This window comes from Macaca fascicularis, chromosome 1 (assembly GCF_037993035.2).
Source record: "Macaca fascicularis isolate 582-1 chromosome 1, T2T-MFA8v1.1".
NCBI lineage: Eukaryota > Metazoa > Chordata > Mammalia > Primates > Cercopithecidae > Macaca > Macaca fascicularis.
Genome location: NC_088375.1, coordinates 105,219,178 through 105,238,715, shown reverse-complemented (window position 1 = coordinate 105,238,715; position 19,538 = coordinate 105,219,178). Strand labels below are relative to the sequence as shown.

The following is a 19,538-nucleotide window of genomic DNA, read 5'->3' as shown; positions in this document are numbered from 1 at the left end:
AGGTCAGCAGATCGAGACCATCCTGGCTAACACCGTGAAACCCCGTCTCTACTAAAAAAAAAATACAAAAAACTAGCCGGGCGAGGTGGCAGGCGCCTGTAGTCCCAGCTACTCGGGAGGCTGAGGCAGAAGAATGGCGTAAACCTGGGAGGCGGAGCTTGCAGTGAGCTGAGATCCGGCCACTGCACTCCAGCCCGGGAGACAGAGGGAGACACCGTCTCAAAAAAAAAAAAAAAAAAAAAAAAAAAAAAAAAAAAATTTAAATAGGCACATGTAGCTAGTGGCTACTGTATTGGATAGCTCAGTTCTGAATGTTTTGGAATCCATTCAATTTTCTTTTCCATAAGGGATTACTTTTTTTTTTTTTTTTTTTTTTGAGACGGAGTCTCCGTCTGTAGCCCAGGCTGGAGTGCAGTGGCCGGATCTTAGCTCACTGCAAGCTCCGCCTCCCGGGTTTACACCATTCTCCTGCCTCAGCCTCCGGAGTAGCTGGGACTACAGGAGCCTGCCACCTCGCCCGGCTAGTTTTTTGTATTTTTTAGTAGAGACGGGGTTTCACCGTGTTAGCCAGGATGGTCTTGATCTCCTGACCTCATGATCCGCCCGTCTCGGCCTCCCAAAGTGCTGGGATTACAGGTTTGAGCCACCGCGCCCGGCCGGGATTACTTTTCATTTGATGTGGCTAATAGTAAAAGTGAGTTTATATTCACTGATTACATTCTGACTTCTAGCAAAATGAAACAGCCCAGAAGTATACTGGTTGGCAAGGGCAACCAGACTGTAATTCAAAACTGGCCGAGGGCTGGGCATGGTGGCTCACGCCTAGGAGCACCTTAGGAGGCTGAGGTGGGTGGATTGCTTCCACTCAGGAGATCAAGACCAGCCTGGCCAACATGGCAGAAACCCTAGACGTGGTGGTTCACACCGGTAATCCCAGCTACTCAGGAGGCTGAGACACCAGAATCACTTGAAGCCAGGAGGTGGGGGTTACCGTGAGCTGAGATGGTGCCAGTGCACTCCAGCCTGAGTGACAGAGCAAGACCCTGTCTCGAGGGGAAAAACAAACAAAAAAAACCAAAAACACACTGGCCGAGGGACCAAGCATGGTGGCTCACACCTGTATTCCCAGCACTTTGGGAGGCTAAGACGGGCAGATCACTTGAGCCCAGGAGTTTGAGACCAGCCTGGGCAACATAGCAAAACCCCATCCATCTTTACCAAGAACACAAAACTTAGCTGAGCGTGTTAGCACATGCCTGTAGCCCTAGCTACTCAGGAGGCTGAGGTGGGAGGATCACTTGAGCCCTGGAGGTCAAGGCTACAGTGAGTCAAGATCACACCACTACACTCCAGCTGGGCAACAGAGTGAGACCCTAGCTCAAAAATAAAAATAAAATAAAATTGGCTGAGGGTACTTCCCATGGACACAATTAAGAGCTGACAATAGGCCGGACATGGTGGCTCACAGCTGTAATCCCAGCACTTTGGGAGGCTGAGGCGGATGGATCACGAGGTCAGGAGTTCGAGACCAGCCTGACCAACATAGTGGAACCCCGTCTTTACTAAAACTACAAAAATTACCTGGGCATGGTGACACACGCCTGTAGTCCCAGCTACTCGGGAGGCTGAGGCAGGAGAACTGCTTGAACCCAGGAGGTGGAGGTTGCAGTGAGCCATTGCACCACTGCACTCCAGCCTGGACAACAGAGCAAGACTTCATCTCAAAAAAAAAAAAAGAAAAGAGCTGACAATACATATGTTATGGGTAAGAACAAAATGTGGGGCTTCTCTCTAGCAGAGAAAAACCATGCAAATATTTTTAAAGTTGATTCCCTTTTGTATTTCAATTTCAAAAGCTAAGGGGTGGGTTTAAACCTTGGTTAGTTTTTTTTTTTTTTTTTTTTTTTTTTTTTAGACACAGAGTCTCGCTCTTTCACCCAGGCTGGAGTGCAGTGGCACAATTTCAGCTCACTGCAACCTCCACATCCCGGGTTCAAGCAATTCTCCTGCCTCAGCCTCCTGAGTAGCTGGGATTACAGGTGTGCACCATCATGCCCCACTAATCTTTTGTATTTTTAGTAGAGACAGGGTTTCACTATGTTGGCCAGGCTGGTTTTGAACTCCTGACCTCAAGTGACCCGCCCTCCTTGGCCTCCAAAGTGTTAGCATTACAGGCGTGAGCCACCATACCCGGCCTAGTTAGTTATTTTTTATACCCTATGAGAGACATTTCCACATGCTCCTAGGATGAAACATAGACTGAAGAAATTTTTTTTTTTTTTTTTTTTTTTTTTTTTGAGATGGAGTCTCGCTCTGTCGCCCAGGCTGGAGTGCAGTGGCCAGATCTCAGCTCACTGCAAGCTCCGTCTCCCGGGTTCAGGCCATTCTCCTGCCTCAGCCTCCCGAGTAGCTGGGACTACAGGCGTGCGCCACCTCGCCCGGCTAATTTTTTGTATTTTTTTAGTAAAGACGGGGTTTCACCGTGTCAGCCAGGATGGTCTCAATCTCCTGACCTCGTGATCCGCCCGTCTCAGCCTCCCAAAGCGCTGGGATTATAGGCTTGAGCCACCGCGCCCGGCTGACTGAAGAAATTTTTAAAGTCATGTGAAATGTCACAGTTTCATTCCTTGAGATGACTTAAGGCCTACAATGAAAGCACAAACTATTAGGCTTATTCCTTGTTTTTTATTGATGAGTTAATTGGCATATTTGCTGCTGCTGTTCTTTCCAGCACCAGACATACCTGAGTAGATAGTGAACTAGGCTGGGAGCTTCTTAAGGATAGGATTCCTCAGTATCCATCTTTTCAGCCCTAGCTTCTAGCGGAGAGTGCTTGGCACTTAATAAGTAAGTGCCTAATAAGTCGTTTTTGTGAGTGTGTGGTGTATATAAGGCTGGTGATGAGCATAGTCTATTTTTGCTCAATTTAAGACTTCCTGGAGTAGATGACATTTCTTTGGGTCTTTGAAGAATACAAGGAATAAGGTGATAGCGGGGCAATGATTTGTCCCGAATTTAACTTACTGTGTTCTACATTCCTCAAAACTCACCTCCTTTTGTTTTCTTTATCCTGGCCTCATCCCCACTTTCTAAAGCTAAAAACATAAGAAATAGTCCACCCTTTCCTCCCTCTTCCCTAGGCTTCACAGCCAATTAACTGCCCAAGCCTAAAAAGCCCTGACAATTCTTCCTGAGACATATTTTACCTCCGTGTCCATCTCCTCTGCCATAGCCCTAGTTCCAGTCCCAATCATTTCTTCTGTAGCAGGTTGCTACAGAACAACGGAATCTGTTTTTCTGAGATGGAGTCTCACTCTGTCGCTCAGGCTGGAGTGCAGTGGCGTGATCAAGGCCTACCTCAACCTCCACCTCCTTGGTTCAAGCGATTCTCCTGCTTCAGCCTCCTGAGTAGCTGGTACTACAGGCATAAGCCACCACATCTGGCTATTTTTTCTATTTCTTTCTTTCTTTCTTTCTTTTTTTTTTTTTTGAGACAGAGTCTCCCTCTGTCACCCAGGCTGGAGTGCAGTGGCATGATCTCGGCTCACTGCAAGCTCCGCCTCCCGGGTTCACGCCATTCTTCTGCCTCAGCCTCCGGAGTAGCTGGGACTACAGGCACCCGCCACCTCGCCCGGCTAGTTTTTTGTATTTTTTAGCAGAGACGGGGTTTCACCGTGTTAGCCAGGATGGTCTCGATCTCCTGACCTCCTGATCCACCCGTCTCGGCCTCCCAAAGTGCTGGGATTACAGGCTTGAGCCACCGCACCCGGCCTTTTTGTATTTTTAACAGAGACAGGGTTTCACCGTATTAGCCAGGATGGTCTTCATCTCCTGACCTCGTGATCCTCCCGCCTTGGCCTCCCAAAGTGCTGGGATTATAGGCGTGAGCCACGGCGCCCGGCCTAATTTTTTTTTTTTTTTTTTTTTTTTTTGAGACGGAATCTCCCTCTGTCACCCAGGCTGAAGTGCAGTGGTGCAATCTTGGCTCACTGCAAGCTCCGCCTCCCAGGTTCACGCCATTCTCCTGCCTCAGCCTCCCGAGTAGCTAGGACTACAGGCATCTGCCACCATACCCGGCTAATTTTTTTGTATTTTTAGTAGAGACAGGGTTTCACCGTGTTAGCCAGGATGGTCTCGATCTCCTGACCTCGTGATCCGCCCGCCTCGGCCTCCCAAAGTGCTGGGATTACAGGCGTGAGCCACCGCACCCGGCCCTAATTTTTCTATTTCTAGTATTGATGAGGTTTCACCATGTTGGCCAGGCTGGTCTTGAACTCCTGACCTCAGGTGACCCACCCACCTTGGCCTCCCAGAGTGCTTGGATTATAGGCGTGAACCACTGCGCCCAGCCACAGCAGCCTCTTTTTGACAGGGTCTCCCTCTGTGGCTAAGGCTGGAGTGCAGTGGCTCGATCACAGCTCACTGTAGCTTTGATCTCCTGGGCTCAATCAATCCTCCCGAGTAGCTGGGTCTATAGGCACACGCCACTGCGCCCAGCATTTATTTATTTATTTATTTATTTATTTTTTTTATTTTATTTTATTTTCCAGAGACAGAGTCTCACTCTGTCGCCCAGGCTGGATTGCAGTGGTGCAATCTTGGCTCACTGCAAGCTCCGCCTCCCGGGTTCATGCCATTCCCCTGCCTCAGCCTCCGGAGTAGCTGGGACTGCAGACACCGGCCACCACGCCTGGCTAATTTTTGTATTTTTAGTAGAGATGGCGGTTTCACCATGTTAGCCAGGATGGTCTCGAACTCCTGACCTCGTGATCTGCCCACCTCAGCCTCCCAAAGTGCTGGGATTACAGGCGTGAGCCACTGCGCCCGACTACGGCAGCCTCTTAACTAAGCTTTCTGATGTTGGTCTTTCTCCACTTTAGTTCATTCTCCACCTTTCTCTGAAATAATAATCATTTTAATAAAGTGATGACAACCGGCCAGGCCTGGTGGCTTACGCCTGCAATCCCAGCAGTTTGGGAGCCCAAGGTGGGCAGATTGCTTGACCCCAGGAATTCGAGACCAGCCTGGGCAACATAGTGAGACCCTGTCTTTACAAAAAATACAAAATTTAGCCTGGCATGTTGGTGTACACGTGTAGTCCCAGCTACCTGGGAGGCTGAGGTGGGAGGCTCTCCTGAGCCCAGGAGGTAGAGGTTGCAGAAAGCTGAGATCTCACCACTGTCGTTCAGCCTGGGCAACAGACTAAAAAAAAACAATGACAGGTTTCCACTCCTATACTCACCAACCTCCTCTTGTATGGGTGCTGCTGACTCTGCTCTTTGGTAGTATCCCAACAGCCCTTTACTCCAGCCTTGCCCACCTTTCCAGGTTCCTGACCTACCCGTCCTATCAGCCACCCCTACTTCAGGCATATTCACCTCTCAGCCATTCTCTAAACACAGCTTACCTTTTCAGGCCCAACTCCTTTGTGCCAGCCACTCCTGTCCACCTGCCTGACATGATCATCTCTCTGCCCATTGCTTCATGGTTTTGTACCCCCAGCAACTCAGTCCAGGCATCAGCTGGTAAAGCCTTCCCTCAATCTCCCAGCTGTAGGTGCCCAGAGCACTTAGACAGGCTTCTCATTTCTCTGACAAGTCCCGTACATGCTTATTTACTTCTCTGTCTCTTCTACTGAGTGGTAAGCTCCTTGGGAGCAACAGCTGAGTCACATCAGCTCTGGATCCTCAAAACCTGGCATGCAGTGCCTATGCAAATGTTCTTTAAAATGTTCCTGGAGGGGCCAGGCGCGGTGGCTCACGCCTGTAATCCCAGCACTTTGGGAGGCCAAGCTAGACAGATCACCTGAGGTCAGGAGTTAGAGACCAGCCTGGCCAACATGGTGAAATCCTGTTTTTACTAAGAATACAAAAATTAGCCGGGCGCGGTGGTGGGCGCCTGTAATCTCAGCTACTCTGGAGGCTGAGACAGGAGAGTCACTTGAACCCGTGAGGCGGAGGTTGCAGTGAGCCGTGATCATGCCACTGCACTCCAGCCTGGGCAACAAGAACAAGCCTCTGTCTCAAAAAAAAAAAAAAAAAAAAGTTCTTGGAGGACTAGAGTTTTTTTTTCAAGCTCAAAATGGAGCCTAGCATCACATTTAAAGATGGAGAAACAAAGATCAGGGTGCTAGGGAGGAAGCTGATTTGGCTGGAGAAGATACACTGGAGTGCACATTGGGGTGGGCAGAGCAGGTGTGGATATTCACCTTGTGAAATGCAGGGACTTGCCCAAGGCCATGTGGTGAGTAAGTGGCAAGGTTAAGATTCAAACCCAGTTTTCCTACCTCCCACCGTACAGTCTTCAAACTTTTTAAAGGTTAAGAACCAAATGAGAGGATGCACTTCTATAGTGCACACTATGTGCTGGGCACCATTGCAGTTTACAAATTTTAACTTATTTAATCCTTTTGATAATGCTATGTGGTAGGTACAACCTTTCACCCACATTTTATAGATGAGGAATCCAAAGTACAGAGATGTTGAGTAACTTGTCCAAGGTCACAGATAAGAAATAGCATCTGGGCACGGTGGCTCATGCCTGTAATCCCAGCATTTTGGGAGGCTGAGGTGGGAGGATCCATTGAGACTAGGAATTCAAGACAAGCCTGGGCTACATAGTGAGACTCTGTGTATAGGGAAAAAAAAAAAGGCCGGGCACAGTGACTCAAGCCTGTAATCCCAGCGCTTTGGGAGGCTGAGACGGCGGATCACGAGGTCAGGAGATCGAGACCATCCTGGCTGACACAGTGAAACCCCGTCTCTACTAAAAAATACAAAAAACTAGCCGGGCGAGGTGGCAGGCTCCTGTAGTCCCAGCTACTTGGGAGGCTGAGGCAGGAGAATGGCGTAAACCTGGGAGGCGGAGCTTGCAGTGAGCTGAGATCCGGCCACTGCACTCCAGCCCGCGTGACAGAGCGAGACTCCGTCTCAAAAAAAAAAAAAAGGCCGGGCATGGTGGCTCAAGCCTGTAATCCCAGCACTTTGGGAGGCCGAGACGGGTGGATCACGAGGTCAGGAGATCGAGACCATCCTGGCTAACACGGTGAAACCCCATCTCTACTAAAAAATACAAAAAACTAGCCGGGCGAGGTGGCGAGCGCCTGCAGTCCCAGCTACTCGGGAGGCTGAGGCAGGAGAATGGCGTGAACCCGGGAGGCGGAGCTTGCAGTGAGCCGAGATCCGGCCACTGCACTACAGCCTGGGCGACAGAGCGAGGCTCCGTCTCAAAAAAAAAAAAAAAATAGCCAGGTGTGGTAGCACACACTTGTAGTCCTAGCTGCTCAGGAGGCTGAGGTGGGAGGATTGCTAAAGTCCAGGAGATGGAGGCTGCAGTGAGCCAAGATCATGTCACTGAATTCCAATCTGGGCAACAGAGTAAGACCCTGTCTCAAAAAAAAGATAAAGAGTCAGGATTTGAATCCAGGCTACTCTGGTTCCAGAGGTCCTGCTCATAAATGCAAGGCTATGGCTATGCAGGCTCTCCATGCAAATTATTTAATATCAGAATATGGTTATAATGTATCCTTTCTGCCTCCTTGTTAAATAAAATCATAACACGTTTCTAGGCGATGAGCATCTTTCCAACAAACTTATCATTCCTGCACTTGTCCTCCCCCAGACTCTTCCCACTGCTCTGCACACTTTTTGTGCTCCGCCCTGCACCCTCTGACAGGATTCTCACCTGCCATTTCTTCCTCACAGAAGTGCATCAGCAGAGGGGAGCTCCAGGTGTCTCTGTCATATCAGCCTGTGGCACAGAGAATGACAGTGGTGGTCCTCAAAGCCAGACACTTGCCGAAGATGGATATCACCGGTCTCTCAGGTAGCAGCTATTTACTTCAACCTATTTCTTACTGTCTGAACCACCCCTGACTCCTTGCCCGTGGCCCAGATAGACCTCCACACTTCAAGATCCTTGCCTCTTTCAATTTAATCTACTCCTCTTTCTGTAGACATTCTCTTCCCAATGAGTGTCTACATCCAATAGATTTCCCTAGCTAGGAAGATTCTTCAGTTGAACAAATGGGGTCTTTACATTTGGCAAGGTATCCTAAATAATATGCATGACAGGTGCTAAGAGAGACTTATCAAAAAGGCTGCAGGCATTTGTCTCTGTGCCCTTTAAAATACTTATTGGTATCATTCTTCAGACCTTACTTGAGAAAGTTGTTCTGTTCTATTCCTGCTTGGTTTCCTTGGCCCGTTGTCCAGGCAGGCAGACTCACATATGGTCAATGTGTGTTTATTGTGCAATCACTAAAGAACACATGGGGTGGCCATCAAAGATATGAACAACAGAGCCCCCCGCCTTTCCCAACATGAAATTACCATTACATAGGAGAGGACTGTGTCATAGGCCTGTCTCCCTTTTTCTTATCTCTTTGGGGGCCCCAGATCCTTATGTCAAGGTGAACGTCTACTACGGCAGAAAGCGCATTGCCAAGAAGAAAACCCATGTGAAGAAGTGCACTTTGAACCCCATCTTCAACGAATCTTTCATCTACGACATCCCTGCTGACCTCCTGCCTGATATCAGCATCGAGTTCCTCGTTATCGACTTCGATCGCACCACCAAGAACGAGGTGGTGGGGAGGCTGATCCTGGGGGCACACAGTGTCACAGCCAGCGGTGCTGAACACTGGAGAGAGGTCTGCGAGAGTCCCCGCAAGCCTGTGGCCAAGTGGCACAGTCTGAGTGAATACTAATCCTGTTCTTCTCTCCTCTAACCCCTGGGGCCAGGCTGGGGAGGGATGTGGCAGGGAAAGAGATGACAGAGAAGTGGACTCAAAACCTCATTTTAGTTGTAGAAGAAAATGTCTTACAAAACAAACTCAACAAAGAACACCCTACGTGACCACAGCTGCAGATCAGTTCTTAGCAATGATGTTTGATGTTTTTTTCTCCTTTGCAAGGCACTAGAATCTTTTTTTTTTTTTTAGACGGAATTTCGCTCTTGTTGCCCAGGTTGGAGTGCAATGGTGAGATCTCAACTCACTGCAACCTCCGCCCTCCGGGTTCAAGCGATTCTCCTCCCTCAGCCTCCCAAGTAGCTGGGATTACTACAGGTGCCCACCACCATGCCTGGCTAATTTTTTATATTTTCAGTAGAGATGGGTTTCACCATGTTGGCCAAGCTGGTCTTGAATTCCAGACCTCAGGTGATCCACCCGCCTTGGCCTCCCAAAGTGCTGGGATTACAGGTGTGAGCCACCATGCCCGGCCTCTGTTTTTTTTTTTTTTGTTTTTTGTTTTTGTTTTTTGTTTCTTTAATGGGGGACAAAAGAGAGGGAAAGACCCCTACAAATCTATATATAACAATGTAACCATATACTTGCATGTCTAATACAAACTGAAGAAATTAGCCTAACTGCCAATATCAAGTTGCAGATTTTAATCCATGGAAATTGTGTTTTGTGCTGCATTGTATTTGCTGATTATCTGAAATTGGCTTCTTTTTATTGGGCTTTTCTGGAGAATTTCTCCCACTCCCCACCTCTGCAGAAGAAAATTTTGCTCTTATAAAACCTCATGTTTTCATCATTCCCATCTTTTCTTTTTATTGCCTCTTATATCTCTGCTCTTTGACCTCAAGGTCTAGAGGTCTGTAGTAAGCCAAGAAACAAAGGTGGGGTGAATGAGGCAAGGTTTGCAGGAGAAAGGAATTGAGAAATGGGGGTATTTTTGCTATCAGTCTTCTGCTATGAATTAGTAAAGGGTAGTCTATAATTAACTGACAGACCGAGCTGAAGCACAGAGAATACATCAAACTTACGCATCCAGTACATCAGAACGTGGACTTTTATCAAACTTGATGACTTCTCTAAAAGGAGTTTGGAGACTTCAAATTCAGCTATAGGATAGTACCAATGAACACATCCAGCTGATCCCAAAAGCTGTTTTCAGGTATAAGGACAAGGAGAGAAGACAAGTGATGATGACAGCAATTCCCCTTTGCAGCTATCTACTGTAGGGACAGCCATTTCTTGGTTAATGGGTTGGAAGTTATCAGAGGTTTGAAGAATTACACTGGCCTTTGTTGTTCCAGAAATGCCGACCATGGAGATGCTTTAGAGTCTTCTTCTCAAATAGCTTAGATGTTGTAATTTTTGCTTCATAAAAAAAATGGGCCCTCAGAAGTTCTCCTTAAATTTTTCAATAAAAATGTAGCTCTTTAAAAAATAGGCCAGGCGCGGTGGCTCAAGCCTGTAATCCCAGCACTTTGGGAGGCCGAGGCGGGTGGATCACAAGGTCAGGAGATCGAGACCATCCTGGCTAACATGGTGAAACCCCGTCTCTACTAAAAATACAAAAAACTAGCCAGGCGTGGTGGCGGGCGCCTGTAGTCCCAGCTACTTGGGAGGCTGAGGCGGAAGAATGGCGTGAACCCGGGAGGCGGAGCTTGCAGTGAGCCGAGATCACGCCACTGCACTCCAGCCTGGGAGACACAGCGAGACTCCGTCTCAAAATAAAATAAAAATAAAAATAAAAAATAACAGGCCGGGCGCGGTGGCTCAAGCCTGTAATCCCAGCACTTTGGGAGGCCGAGACGGGCGGATCACGAGGTCAGGAGATCGAAACCATCCTGGTTAATACCGTGAAACCCCGTCTCTACTAAAAAGTACAAAAAACTAGCCGGGCGAGGTGGCAGGTGCCTGTAGTCCCAGCTACTTGGGAGGCTGAGGCAGGAGAACGGCATAAATCCGGGAGGCGGAGCTTGCAGTGAGCTGAGATCTGGCCACTGCACTCCAGCCTGGGCGACAGAGCGAGACTCCATCTCAAAAAACAAACAAACAAACAAACAAACAAAAAATAACAGTATGACTGAGTGAATGAAGATAAGTTGGATTCTTTCAGAGCATTCTTTTCCTCAAAACAAGCTGCATAGTTCTAGGAACTTATGTCTTACCACATGGTGAAGGGATGGGGGAACTACAGGATGCAATTCTTCTTCTACCACTGGGCAATAGAGGTTGAGAGAGATTCAGCATATTTCTGGGATTAGAATTCAAGTCTCTTTACTCCTACAGCAGCTATGTCTCCAATGTTGAGACTTCTCAGATGGCACAGACTCCATGGATAATAGGTAAACTTGAGGCCAGGCACAGTGGCTCACGCCTGTAATCCCAGTATTTTGGGAGGCCGAGGTGGAAGGATTGCTTGAGCCCAGGGGTTCAGGACCAGCCTGGGCTACATGACAAAACCCCATCTCTATCAAAAATACAAAAAAATTAGCTAGGTGTGGTGCTGCATGCCTGTGGTCCCAGCTACTCAGGAGGCTAAGGTGGGAGGATCATTTGAGCCCAGAGGTAGAGGCTGCAGTGAGCCGTGATCATACCACTGCACTCTGGCCTGGGTAACAGAGTGAGACCCTGTCTCAAAAATTAATTAATTAATTAAAATAAACGAGGTAAACTCAGTAGGCAGTAGATATTTTTGCCCGCCCGAGGAGGAACTCAGTCAAGCTGTTGCTTAACCGCTTGATCCAGGGCATGAAAGATAAGTTGAGTCCACACAAGAACATCACTTTTAACCTTGCTTTGGTGAAGGGAGTCGGAAAGCTGAGTCTCCATGGAGAGGGGGTGATCTTGCTTTCAGTGTTCCCTTAGCTTGTGTGGATTTAAAACCACTCTGCTCCCCCTAAACCTTTTGTTTGATTTCAGCCCATGTTCTTGACAATGCAGAGCAATTCTGAGCAGTCACAAAGCCTACTCTCTGTTCTTGTCCCTGCCAACCCCCAACCCCATAATCTGACTCACTATTTCACCATCAGTTGGGGTCACACCACTACTCTCTGTCCTATACCCCATGAAATGTAAATACTGTATCATAAGTAGAAGAAAATAATTTTTGTTTTCTAAAAATGCATTTTGAGATAGTTTAATGTAAATCTGACAGGAGCATTCTGAAGCCCCATTAGGAAAAAATTTAAATGGTTCCTCTTCATCGCCTTAATGTCTAAAGATCAGAAATCGCTGAGCAAACCCGCTTTTGTTTCCTTCCCAGAAACAATGCAAAACAACAGGTGGAGATAGTCTGGTCTTTGCCCTGCTGTGTGTGCCTCTGTAGCTCCTCCTGACAAACGTCTGGGAAAACAGCCTCACCCCACTCTCCTCTCTCTTCCCCATTTCCTTGTAGCTTTATTCCTTGCATTCTTTGGGTCTACTGAGCAGTGGGTGCTGAGGTGACAGCGGAGGAACCAATTGTTCTGTAGCCTAGGAACTGCCTCAGTGTCTTTGCCAGAAAAAGGCAAAGAGGCGGACAGTACAGGGCTCCTTCCTCCTACCTCAGGCCTGATCCATCGTGCCCTTGACTTTGCTGTCCCAAAGTTTCTTAGCTGACTTTGGCTTTCACATTTGTTCTTTCCAGAGCTAACTGATAAGAGTGGAGGAGGAATGCCTCCTCCTAAGAGTCAGTTGAAAGAAAGACAAGAGAGTCACATCTTAGCTTTTGCACAAGGCATTCGTGGTCAGGAATAGGTTAGGGAATGGTCACTCCTGATTTTCCAACAGTCGCTCCTTCTCTGCAGATATCTTCCTTTGGGAAGACAAGAATTTTTCTTAATAACAAAGATCCCTTTACGAGTTATTCCTTCTTTCAGTTCATCTCACTGGAGCACAGCCAAGATGGACATGTTTATGGATAGTGCTCTAGATGTGAAAACAGATAGAACTGGTTTGTGGGACAGGGGCAGCTTGCTTAGGAGAGGGAATAACGCAGGTCCCTTTTCTTGGAAGGCTTGCACTATGGCCATGACAGTGACATTGCCCTTACCATGATCCGTCTCCGAAGTGGTTGTCTTTCTTTACCTTGTGTCTTCTCTTGTAAAAATGAAACTCAAAAATAAAATAAATGTGTCAAATTTTGAAAAAAAGAAAAACTGAAAAAGCTAACATGAATTGTGTGAAATTGCATAATGCTGTAATGCTAACCTACAATATGTAATGCTATCTTGTATGTTGAATTTGTTAATGCACCACACAAGTGCAAAATAAAGACTGATTCACATTAAATAGGCACAATGATGTCAGCCTGATTCTCTAGAAAGCGGGAGGCCTATCAGTGAGGTTAACACTCAGACTCCAAAAGGATGTTCTAGGGTATGTTTTCCAAACTGTGGTCCCCAGACCACTCGCTTCAGAATCATCTGAGGGCACTTGTCTAAAAATGCAGATTCCGGCCGGGCGCGGTGGCTCACGCCTGTAATCCCAGAACTTTGGGAGGCCGAGATGGGCGGATCACGAGGTCAGGAGATCGAGACCATCCTGACTAACATGGTGAAACCCCGTCTCTACTAAAAATACAAAAATTAGCCGGGCGCGGTGGCGGGCGCCTGTAGTCCCAGCCACACAGGAGGCTGAGGCAGGAGAATGGCGTGAACCTGGGAGGCGGAGCTTGCAGTGAGTGGAGATCGCGCCACTGCACTCCAGCCTGGGAGACAGAGCGAGACTCCGTCTCAAAAAAAAAAAAAAAAAAAAAAATGCAGATTCCAGGCTCCCATCCTAGATACTCTCATTTGGCAAGTGAGTTGGTTTGCTGCTTGCTCTAGTCCTAGTTCTAGTCTTTCTGTTTTCCTCTTGAAATGTAATTTCTGAGACCATCACTACCAGAGGGAGAGATGATGGTTCTTAGTGCTGAGAATCAATCTGCCCCTTTAATTGGAAATACTTATCCCAAAAAGCAATCCTGAGACAGGCCAATTCTGTTCCCTCATTCATTCATTTACCCCTTTTTTTTTTTTTTTTTTTAGACAGTCTTGCTCTGTTGCCCAGGCTGGAGTGCAGTGGCTCAATCTCAGCTCACTGTAACCTCTGCCTCCTGGGTTCAAGTGATCCCAAGCAGCTGGGACTACAGGTGCGCACCACCAAGTTTGGCTAATTTTTGTATTTTTAGTAGAGATGGGGTCTCATCATATTGGCCAGGCCGGCCTCAAACTCCTGGCCTCAAGTTATTCTTCTGCCTTGGCCTACCAAAGTGCTGGGATTACAGGCGTAAGCCACTGCACCTGGCCTCATTTACTATTATTATTATTTACATTTTTTGTTTTTGAGACAGTCATGCTGTTCCCCAGGCTGGACTGCAGTGGCTCAATCTCGGCTCACCGTAACCTCCACCTCCTGGGTTCGGCCTCCCAAGTAGCTGGGACTACAGGTATGTGCCACCATGTCTAGTTAATTTTTGTACTTTTTTTTTTTCTTTTTTTTTTTTTTTTGAGATGGAGTCCTGCTCTGTCACCCAGGCTAGAGTGCAGTGGCACGATCTCAGCTCACTGCAACCTCCACCTCCTGGGTTCAAGCGATTCTTCTGCCTCAGCCTCCAGAGTAGCTGGGATTACAGGCGGCTGCCACCGTGCCTGGCTAATTTTTGTACTTTTAGTAGAGACGGGGTTTCACCATCTTGGCTAGGCTGGTCTCAAACTCCTGACCTTGTGATCCAGCCGCCTCAGCCTCCCAAAGTGCTGGATTACAGGCTTGAGCCACCATGCCAAGCCTATTTTAATTTTAAACACCATTTTATTGGAGCATTTTGTACATATACAACTTGGTGAGTTTGGAGATAAGTACACCCATGGAACCAAAGTTTAATCTTGTTTATTTTTCAGAAATTCTATTTTTCCTCCTACAAGCTGATAGACTTCTGAACCTGTCTATAAGATTAATTGTGCAGTAAACTGTGTGAATTGGGAGGTAACCTATGAAGACACGAAGTCATAAGAATGATACAATAGGCCAGGCGTGGTAATTCACGCCTATCATCCCAGCACTTTGGGAGACTGAGGCGGGCAGATTGCCTGAAGTCAAGAGTTAGAAACCAGTCTGGCCAACATAGTGAAACCCCGTCTCTACTAAAAATACAAAAAAATAAGCTGGGTGTGGTGGTGTGTGCCTGTAATCCCAGCTATTCAGGAGGCTGAGGCCGGGGAATTGCTTGAACCAGGGAGGTGGAGGTTGCAGTGAGCTGAGATCGCGCCACTGCACTCCAGCCTGGGCGACAGAGTGAGACTCCATCTCAAAAAAAAAAAAAAAAAAAGAATGATACAATAGACTTTGGGGGACACAGGGGAAAGGGTGGGAGAGGGGTGAGGGATAAAAGACTACACATTGGGTACAGAGTACACTGCTCGGGTGATGGGTGCATCAAAATCTCAGAAATCACCACTAAAGGCCGGGCGCGGTGGCTCACGCCTGTAATCCCAGCACTTTGGGAGGCCAAGGAGGGCAGATCACAAGGTCAGGAGATCAAGACCATCCTGGCTAACACGGTGAAACTTCATCTCTACTAAAAATACAAAAAATTAGCTGGGCGTGGTGGCGGGTGCCTGTAGTCCCAGCTACTCGGGACGCTGAGGCAGGAGAATGGCGTGAACCCGGGAGGAAGAGTTTGCAGTGAGCTGAGATCGCGCCACTGCACTCCAGCCTGGGTGACAGAGCGAGACTCCGTCTCAAAAATAAATAAATAAATAAATAAGAAATCACCACTAGGCCGGGTGCGGTGGCTCAAGCCTGTAATCCCAGCACTTTGGGAGGCCGAGACGGGCGGATCACGAGGTCAGGAGATCGAGACCATCCTGGCTAACACGGTGAAACCCCGTCTCTACTAAAAAATACAAACAAACTAGCCGGGCGAGGTGGCGGCGCCTGTAGTCCCAGCTACTCGGGAGGCTGAGGCAGGAGAATGGCATGAACCCAGGAGGCAGAGCTTGCAGTGAGCCGAGATCTGGCCACTGTACTCCAGCCTGGGCGACAGAGCAAGACTCCGTCTCAAAAAAATAAATAAATAAATAAATAAAAATAAATAAAAAAATAAAAAGAAATCACCACTAAAGAACTTATTCATGTAACCAAATACCACCTATTCCCCAAAAACCAATTTTTTAAAAACAGAGAATAGTGCTTTTTTACAAAACAAAACAAAAAAAAAGAATTAAATTGTGTGAATTAATTGCTTACATAGTCAAAAGGTCAGTAGAAAACGGGTGATGCTTTTGTTTTGTTTTTTTGAGACGCAGTTTTTGCTCTTATTGCCCAGGCTGGAGTGCAATGGCGTGATCTTGACTCACTGCAACCTCCACCTCCCAGGTTCAAGCCATTCTCCTGCCTCAGCCTCCCGAGTAGCTGGGATTACAGGCATGTGCCACCATGCCCAGCTAATTTTGTATTTTTAGTAGCAATGGGGTTTCACCACGTTGGCCAAGCTGGTCTTGAACTACTGACCTCAGGCAATCCACCTGCCTCGGCCTCCCAAAGTGCTGGGATTACAGGCATGAGTCACCACACCCGGCCTCAAAGCCTTTCAAGAGTCATGAAGTATCTCCCTAGACCTCAACATGGGAGGATGTGGGGCTGAGGCTCCTGTAGTCACTGTGCCTCAGAGCGGAGAGAGCCTGAGAATGGAGTCTGCACAGAAGTACAGCTAAAACGGGGAAAGAGAAATCAGACTCCATGACATCATTTGACCTCAGATGAAGCCGTGTCTTCAGACAGATCTGAGCCTTCTCAGTTCCAAGGTTTAATAAATTATCTTTTTATTTTTTCTTTCTTTCTTCTTTTTTTTTTGAATCGGAGTCTCACTCTGTCGCCCAGGCTGGAGTGCAGTGGCACCATCTCGGCTCACTGCAAGCTCTGCCTCTCGGGTTCATGCCATTCTCCTGCCTCAGCCTCCCGAGTAGCTGGGACTACAGGCTCCTGCTACCACACCCAGATAATTTTTTTTATTTTTAGTAGAGATGGGGTTTCACTGTGTTAGCCAGGATGATCTCGATCTCCTGACCTCGTGATCCGCCTGCCTTGGCCTCCCAAAGTGCTGGGATTACAGGCGTGAGCCACCACACCTGGTCAAATTATCTTTTTCTTTATGCAGCTTGCACTGGGTTATGAAAGTTTAATTTCTGAGTGAAACATTAAATGGCAAACGTTAATGTTTGATGTTTGGCTTGAGTAATTTTTTTTCTTTTTTCTTTTTTTTTTTTTTTTGAGACAGAGTCTTGCTCTGTTATCCAGGCTGGAGTGCAGAGGCGCGATCTCAGCTCACCGCAACCTCCACTTTCCAGGTTCAAGCGATTCTCCTGCCTCAGCCTCCTGAGTAGAGTAGCTGGAGGGAGCCACCACGCCTGGCTAATTTTTGTATTTTTTAGTAGAGACGGGGTTTCAACATGTTGACCAGGCTGGTCTCAAACTGCTGACTTCATGATCCGCCCACCTCAGCCTCCCAAAGTGCTGGGATTACAGGCGTGAGCCACTGCACCCGGCCATAATTTTTTTTCAGCTTTCATTTTAGATTCAGGGGGGACACATGTGCAGGTTTTTGTTACCTGGCTCTATTGAGTGATGCCAGGATTTGGGATAGGAATAATCCTGTCACCTAGGTACTTAGCATAGCATCCAGTTGTTCCTTTGTTTTGAGACAGTCTCACTCTATTGCCCAGGCTGGAATAGAGTGGCACAATCATGGCTCACTACAGCCTCAACCTCCTGAGTTAAATTGATCCTCCTACCTCAGCCTCCCACATAACTGAGACTATGGTGCACATCACCATATCTGGCTAATTTTTTTTTTTTTCCTGAGACAGAGTCTCACCCTGTCACCCAGGCTGGAGTGCAGTGGCATGATCTCAGCTCACTGCAAACTCCACCTCCCAGGTTCAACCAATTCTTGTGCCTCAGCCTCCCAAGTAGCTGGGATTACAGGAACACACCACCTTGCCCGGCTAATTTTTGTATTTTTAGTAGAGATGAGGGTCTCACTATGTTGGCCAGGCTGGTCTCGAACTCCTGACCTCAGGTGACATGCCTTCCTCGGCCTCCCGGCTGTGATTACAGGCCAGGCGCGGTGGCTCATACCTGTAATCCCAGCACTTTGGGGGCCAAGGTGGATCACGAGGTCAGGAGTTCGAGACCAGCCTGGCTTACACAGTGAAACCCTGTCTCTACTAAAAATGCAAAAAATTAGCCGGGTGTGGTGGTGGGCTCCTGTAGTCCCAGCTACACGGGAGGCTGAGGCAGGAGAATGGTGTGAACCTGGGAGGCGGAGCTTTCAGTGAGCTGAGATCACGCCACTGCACTCCAGCCTGGGAGACAGAGAGAGACTCTGCCTCAAAATAAATAAATAAATAAAAAACAGGCCGGGCGCGGTGGCTCAAGCCTGTAATCCAGCACTTTGGGAGGCCGAGACGGGCGGATCACGAGGTCAGGATATCAAGACCATCCTGGCTAACCCGGTGAAACCCCGTCTCTACTAAAAAATACAAAAAAACTAGCCGGGCGAGGTGGCGGGCGCCTGTAGTCCCAGCTACTCGGGAGGCTGAGGCAGGAGAATGGCATAAATCCCGGAGGTGGAGCTTGCAGTGAGCCGAGATCCCACCACTGTACTCCAGCCTGGGCGACAGAGCGAGACTCCGTCTCAAAATAAAAATAAAAATAAAAATAAAAATAAAAAATAAAAAATAAAAAACAAAGTGCTGGGATTACAGGTGTGAGCCACTGTGCCTGGCCACCTGGCTAATTTTTAAATTTTATTTTGTAGAGACGTGGGTCTCACTATCTTGGGAAGGCTGTTTTTTTTTTTTTTTTGAGACAGAGTCTTGCTCTGTTGCCCAGGCTGGAGTGCAGTGGCATGATTTTGGCTCACAGCAACCTCTGCCTCCTGGATTCAAGTGATTCTTGTACCTCAGCCTCCTGAGTATCTGGGATTATAGGCGTGCACCACTACATCCCGCTAATTTTTATTTTTATTTTGTGAGACGGAGTTTCACTCTTGTTGCCCAGGCTGGAGTGCAATGGTGCAATCTCAGCTCACCACAACCTCCACCTCCAGGTTCAAGTGATTCTCCCTGCCTCAGCCTCCCAAGTAGCTGGGATTACAGGCACGCACCACCATGCCCAGCTAATTTTTGCATTTTTAATAGAGACGGGGTTTCTCCATGGTGGTCAGGCTGGTCTTGGACTTCTGACCTCAGATGATCCACCCGCCTTGGTCTCCCAAATGTAGGCCGATCGTTTTTAAACCCTCCCGCTTCTGGTAGTCCCCAGTTTCTATTGCCGTTTCCACGTCCATAAGTACTCAATGTTTAGCTCCCACTTACTGGTAAGAACATGTGGTGTTTCATTTTCTGTTTCTGTGCTTAGGATAATGGCCTTCATTCATTTATTAGTGAACAAATATTTATTTATTGAGTGTCTACTATGTGCCAGGCACTACAGATACAATACATTGATGAACAAGAGTGCTGTTCTTATAGAGTGTAGCAGAGGACAATATTAATCAAGTAATTACACTAATCCATGTATGATTACAAATTAGGAAATGCTCTAAAAGAAAAGAAACACAGGCCCAGCACGGTGGCTCATTCCTGTAATCCCAGGAATTTGGGAGTCCGAGGCGGGCAGATCACCTGAGGTTGGGAGTTCGAGACCAGCCTGACCAACATGGAGAAACCCTGTCTCTACTAAAAATACAAAATTAGCTGGGCGTGGTGACACATGCCTGTAATCCCAGCTACTTGGGAGGCTGAGGCAGAAGAATCACTTGAACCCAGGAGGC

General features: G+C 47.6%; 1 protein-coding gene across 2 annotated transcripts in view; it reads left to right on the top strand.

Annotated features, from left to right (window-relative positions):
* Positions 1 to 13,018, top strand: part of SYT11 (synaptotagmin 11) — a 28,937-nt gene extending 15,919 nt beyond the window's left edge. Inside the window, exons 3-4 of one of the 2 annotated variants that reach the window (XM_015451189.4) lie at positions 7,704 to 7,827; positions 8,397 to 13,018. In XM_015451189.4, coding sequence (XP_015306675.1) covers positions 7,704 to 7,827; positions 8,397 to 8,707 — 435 coding nt within the window. In that variant the 3' untranslated portion in view covers positions 8,708 to 13,018. The remainder of the gene's footprint in view (positions 1 to 7,703; positions 7,828 to 8,396) is intronic. The other variant, XM_015451195.4, reaches the window with a different exon arrangement.
* Positions 13,019 to 19,538: the final 6,520 nt, after the last annotated feature.